Here is a 6,000-nt window from a genome sequence, read left to right as displayed (position 1 = left end):
ATACGTAATGATGTATTTTGTCTTTGGAAATAACCGAAAAAATCTATTGAATTTATCTGGACTCAAAAGTTCCGATTAGCCGTAGCCGAGGTCAAGGAACCAATAGTTTGTGTGCAAATCGACACAGTACAGAATAAACTTCCTCTCTGTCGTGTATACATGGAACTATTTTATTCTGGCATGTTTAAATCCCTTTGAGGCAACTATTTTCGTCTTCTAAAATTGGATTATTTTTAAATTGGATTTCGTGCAGAGTGCGTCATCATGTACTGCCTGCGCAACATAATGGGGTCAATCGACAAGGAAAAAAGCAGTCATAGCTTTGGATCTGACTGCCAAATTGGACTCGGTCGCAATTTTGGTAGTCCTCGGAATTTTTATCATTTTGTCATTCAATTATTTCCAAATTAGACAGCATGAACTCCTTTTAATACGGGAACACTCGAGACGTTTTCGCCCATCATCATCATCATCATCATCATCATCATCATCATCATCATCATCATCATCATCATCATCATCATCATCATCATTATCATCATCATCATCATCATCATCATTATTACCATTCTTTGTTTGTTATTATACTATCATGTTTTAGGAAGGAAGGGGGAGGAGGGGTCTAAGATTTAAAGGTACGTGTCTCAGTTGTCGATGCCACTACTCACAGACTGAAAACGTCAATAACTGACTCGGTACTTTAAAATAAAGGGTAGCAATTCACATGTGACCTATCAGTCAAGTCCAAGATGTGTGCTGCTCTGTATTTTTCTCACGGTGATCACTGGTTTTCCACATTTGACACATTTGACATTCATTTGTCTAGCTGCGATGTTATATCCGCTTTGCCGCGATTGTCCTACTCAAGAAGCTTATAAAAGTTAATAAATGAATATTGGAGGTGCCGCGAATGTGCGTAAAAAAAACACCAACCTAAAATGTCGTCACGCTTTTTTCTTTAAATCAGTTTACAGTGGCATTTCAATGCCCTTTTAAGTGCGAATGAATAAAGTATGAGCACAAAAAGTGGAAAGAGCTGGAAAGGAGAAAGGTTATCCGGATTGACTTTGAATGGGGGGATGTGAGGTCACTGTGACGTAAGCTGACTGAAGTGTTGTTGATATTTGACTTGTGCACATAAAGCTTTGAACTAAGACAACACAAGTTGCCTTTCAAATAGTGCTTAACTATCATTGTGAGGAAAAAATCACTACCTTCGATTCGAATTCTTTAACACCTGCCTGGTTTCAAGTTAAGTGGAAAATAGCAAGTTGAAATTCTTTTCGAATACCGAACGAATTAACGAAATAATTGGTTGGAGTTCAAGTGTCGAAACATGGTTGAGCGCATTCATTTTACAAACCAGTGGCTTTAATGTGGCGAAGTTTTATCAGCATTGCATATCCTACGTTGTTTACGAACATGAAAAACAGATTCATATGTATTTTACTGCTATTATCAAGCTGTGTTTTCAACAGTGGAGAGGAAACAAGTTTCAAGCGTGAGTAGTCTTTAAATTCTTGGGAGTTCATTTTTGTCTCAGCGGAAGAAGAGAGGCAGCGACAACATTTTACTGCAGGTAAAATTTGTTTATTGTAATATCAACATGCCTATTGTTTTATTCCTTTGTTCATAGTCTGCAAGGAGGAGACCTTTTTCAGCCAAGGACCTTTGGTTTTGAAGGTTGCTAAAGAGAAATGTCACGGCTGCAACTCTCTGGAAAATTGCACAACTTACGAGGGTAGCATTCAGATACAAATCGTGCGGCCAGCAAGCCGAGAAGTTATGAACCAACTACGCTTTCCCAAGCTCACAGAAATTACTGGTCATTTATTGGTTTCTCTAGTTTACAGCCAGCGGAGCTTAAAAGAGATTTTCCCTAACCTTGCAGTGATTAGGGGGCGCGAGGTTTTTCTTGATTACTCGCTGGTTATTTACGAGAATGACGGACTGAAGGAAATCAATCTTCCTTCGCTTACTACGATTCTCCATGGAGGCGTGCGAATCGAGAAAAATATAAATCTGTGTTACGTCGAAACCATACGGTGGAAGTCGATCATGAGGAGTAACACAGAGAATGAATATTCCGTAGTTTTGAGTTCTAATAATAACGATTGCTACGATGCATGTTTTCAAGCTACTGGCGGGCAGAAAAAATGTATCCCACCGGCTGGTCACGGCAGTTTAACAAATCAACATTGCTGGGCTCCGGGAAAATCAGATGATCACGAGTGTCAGTCGTGTAAGTAACAACGTTTTTATTATTATTTTCTGCCTTTTAACGCTGAAGATTTCAGTGAAATTTAATCATCCACACGGCTTGAAACTAATACAACAACTATTTAATATCCTTCCGCTCTCAGTGAATTAATTTGTGAGTGACAGTCGTGTGCTCTTTCAATTACCGACTTGAATTTCCTTTTGTGTTTAGATTCCATAACCTGACATGATCTCGGCAAATAATTTGCGTGACTGAATAATTGACATTTCGTCAAGTATTGCTGCTCACTAAGCTTGTAAAATAAAAAAAGAGAGATACAAGATGCGAGTTTTAAGCCTTGCTAAGTTTATATCAATCTTTTGGGTTGTAAAAACAGATTTTTTGTGGCTGGTATAGTTTTGTTTAGTTGCAGATCACCTCCAGTCAAAACTTTACAGAGACTTAATGACAGATTTCCCATTTTTTTTCTAGAATCTAAAAAGATATTTATAACAGCGAATTATTTTATTTTTGTTACTTGAATAGTTTAGAAATTGATTATCTCTTGATGATAAAGAAGGATGTCAGGTGAAACTTAGCTAAGTTAGTAAAATGAATTCATTTTGTTGTGAGCATCTACTGGGATCAGCATCCAGTGTGGTGTAAAGAGAGAGATGGGCTATGCAATAAGGCAAACCTGTCATTCGAACGTACCACAATAGTAACACCTGAGACACTGGCAGGGATGCAGACCAGTCAAACAATACTCGAACTGCACAAGTACAAGGAGACGGACTTGTGGTTATTTAGGTTGTATCTATATCAACTACTAGGTTCATCTGTGATATATTCTGCACACTGCTAGGATTAGTTAGGTTTAAGTGTTCATATCTAGTAAAAACTGCAGAGATAGATGATCAGAGCAGTCAGTGGGTATCTGACTATAGACCTCTAAAGGATTCGTTCACTGAGATATTTCTCACTGTGTTAACACGTGGAAGTGTTCTTTGTTAACGAGGTCCTTGGTGTAATTGTGTTGCGAGATGCTATAGCCACTGAAATAACATAATGCTCTGTGGAATTTATTCTCATTCCTTTCATAGAAGATCATCAATTCTTTCTCCACAAACAAGGAACAACCCTGAATATTATTATTCCTTTTGATTGAAGGTGGAATGTATCACATGCTCTGTAATTACAACAAACAGACCCACTGATACAGTCCAGACCTTCCAAGGTTAAAGCTAGTTTGAGACCAGACATTAGTTTTTGCTCTTGACACTTTTCATTGCCACCTCACCATGGCCACAGCATCATGGTGTTTGCTTGTTTCTGAAGAAATAAATTAACTTGTCATGCAGGGACTCACTGAGCATTTGCATTTACCAGTACCTGTGAACAGAGATTTATTGATCACTCTTTGGTTGCTAGAAAGAGAAATCTCATTACTTTGATTCTTTGGCTTGCCAATCCCTTTACAGCTGTAGGGCTGTGGACGAATAAAGGAACAAATCTTAATACCCCAGTAGCAGCTTTGGTGACTGTTTATAATCGTGCACATCCAAAGTAATAATCGATTATTGATGTCAAATGTTCTCCGTTGGAATTCCAATGCAGGGCAAACCAAGAAATTAATACAATTTTCTTTTACCTGTTACCTATCTCCTTTATGCTTAGTGGCACATAAGGTCAGAGAACAAAATATGTCCTGGTATATGTAATTGCATGTGGAATTAAGAGAAAATACAAGTTTAATTTATGAGCAAACTAACAACAATTAAATCAAATGTTAGGCATCAATAATTTTCATTCACATGCACTGTGAAGGTTTGTACTGCTTGAAAATCACACAATTACAGATTGATAAAAATAGCAAACTGTGGCACAAAGAAGGAACTTGTAATTTCTTCCACTGAATTAGACCTGCTCCTTCCTTCCATCAAAAAGGCACTGTTTTTTTTTATTATTGTCCGGTTATCATTCCGAGGTAAAAGCACTTTTTCGCGACCATGAATGATTTCAGTTTTCAACCAAACAAATCCAATCAAGTTTTTAGCTTTTGACACAAATAACCTCTTGCTGTTTCATCTAAGAAATGAAAGTTCACCTTTAGGAATTTCCTTTGTAGCTGTAGCACTTGATTTCCAAGTGTTTTTGGCACAAACAATCTGGCAAACTAACTGGCAAAGAACCTGTAAGAGGTCGTTTTTGTCGCGGCACAAAATGAAGAAACCAACAAAATGTAGAAATGGTGTGTTCAGCCAATCAGGAGCAAGTATTTTTGCCACTCGGGCAATCAGGAGAGAGTAATTTTGCCCTCAGTGAAAGGAAAATTAAGAAAAAATGCCCTTTGTTTTAGCCAATTAGCATTCAGTAACTGCCCTCTTTGTTGTGATCAGGGTTATGTGTATGTATTGGAGGATACAGTACTACATTGACTTCTAAACAGACGCTTGTTTGCTCCAAAATGAAGGCAAATTTGAAAATTGAATGGTGTAAACTTCTGAACACTAGATAGAGCATTTTCACCTTTACATAACCTTTAAAGTTCTCTCCACCAAATGCTGTTTCCCAGTATTAACAACTATACCATTTGCTAAGAACAAATAAATAAAAAAACAGATGAAAAAAGAAACTGGTTAATAAATAGATAAATAAATAAACAGATGAAAAAAGAAACTGGTTGATTTCTTCTAACCACTGGAGTAAGTAGAACCTTCAGAACCAAATATCTCAGATTATTTTGGTGTTGAGACCAAGCTCGTACTAATGTTGTGTGTGGGCTTATTGTAGTTCTTGTTATTAGATGTTAAATTTTCCTCCATAACCCTTATTACTGGCTCCAGTGTGGTGACATTATTGCTAATAACCTTGTATATCTACAAAGTTATTTTGCTAACAAATGAGGGAACCTTGTTGAAAGGCAAAATAATAAGTATCTGATATTGTCTGTAAATTGGTAAGTATATTACACCCAGGGCTAACCCTTGAGGCTGTTATGTGAAGTGTTTTGTCCTGGAAAAACTACCTGTTATTAATGTCACTCACAGATATTGGTTTTGTGTTTTAAAGAGTGACTTTCAGTAGTGTTGAATGCAATATTAAGTTTCCCTTATTTGAAATTAAAAACAAACCATTGTCTTGTGCATGTCTTTGAATTAAATTCATTTGTTGAAATAATGTTCAGCATCTAACATCACTACATGATCAAAGGTAAAGACAGGATTAGAATAGTGGGAATTTATGCAGCCTGTCACTATACAGTGTTGGTAAAATTTCTCACAACTATTACCATGACAAAAGCCTTGAGACCAGCAAAACAATTTGCGTGTTGAGACTGGAGATATTTTAACAGAAGAATAGTGAATGGCCTTTTATTTTGTTTTAATTGCTGTAATCAGTGGTCAGTTAATTTATCATTATTTGCCATTAATTCATGTTGAATGAATATTATGCTTGTAACGATTATTTGAAAAGGAAATCAATTGTCCATGATAGATTAACCTAAATTTTTAAGCTTAATGTTTCAAGTTAATGCATTATATTAAACTAGATTTTTGAAGTGAATACTACACTGGTTGAAATTAGTTATTTTGTATGTAGTGGAATATTTGTGGTTCATATTTCAGACATTCTTTGTAGAATAGATACTGAAAGGCAGCATAATCTAACCAATTCCTATTATTTTTAATTATTGTTTTTCCCATAGTCTTTTAAGGAATTATGAATAGTTGAAGTTTTAAAATGGAGACATGTTTTTTTTGGTCAAATGCTCCCTCAACTGTTGGTTTTCTTAAGTG

At 36.2% G+C, this 6,000-nt stretch overlaps 1 protein-coding gene across 1 annotated transcript in view; it reads left to right on the top strand.

Annotated features, from left to right (window-relative positions):
* Positions 1–1,635: 1,635 nt before the first annotated feature.
* LOC146460046 (putative insulin-like peptide receptor) overlaps positions 1,636–6,000 on the top strand; it is a 34,693-nt gene continuing 30,328 nt past the window's right edge. The window contains exon 1 of the mRNA XM_085088692.1: positions 1,636–2,242. Within this exon, the coding sequence (XP_084944818.1) occupies positions 1,786–2,242 (457 nt within the window). The 5' untranslated portion in view covers positions 1,636–1,785. The remainder of the gene's footprint in view (positions 2,243–6,000) is intronic.

This window comes from Pavona decussata, unplaced genomic scaffold, assembly GCF_977016875.1.
Source record: "Pavona decussata unplaced genomic scaffold, jaPavDecu1.1 SCAFFOLD_215, whole genome shotgun sequence".
Taxonomy (NCBI): domain Eukaryota; kingdom Metazoa; phylum Cnidaria; class Anthozoa; order Scleractinia; family Agariciidae; genus Pavona; species Pavona decussata.
Note: the sequence above shows the minus strand (reverse complement) of the source record. Positions and strands in the feature narration are given on the sequence as shown.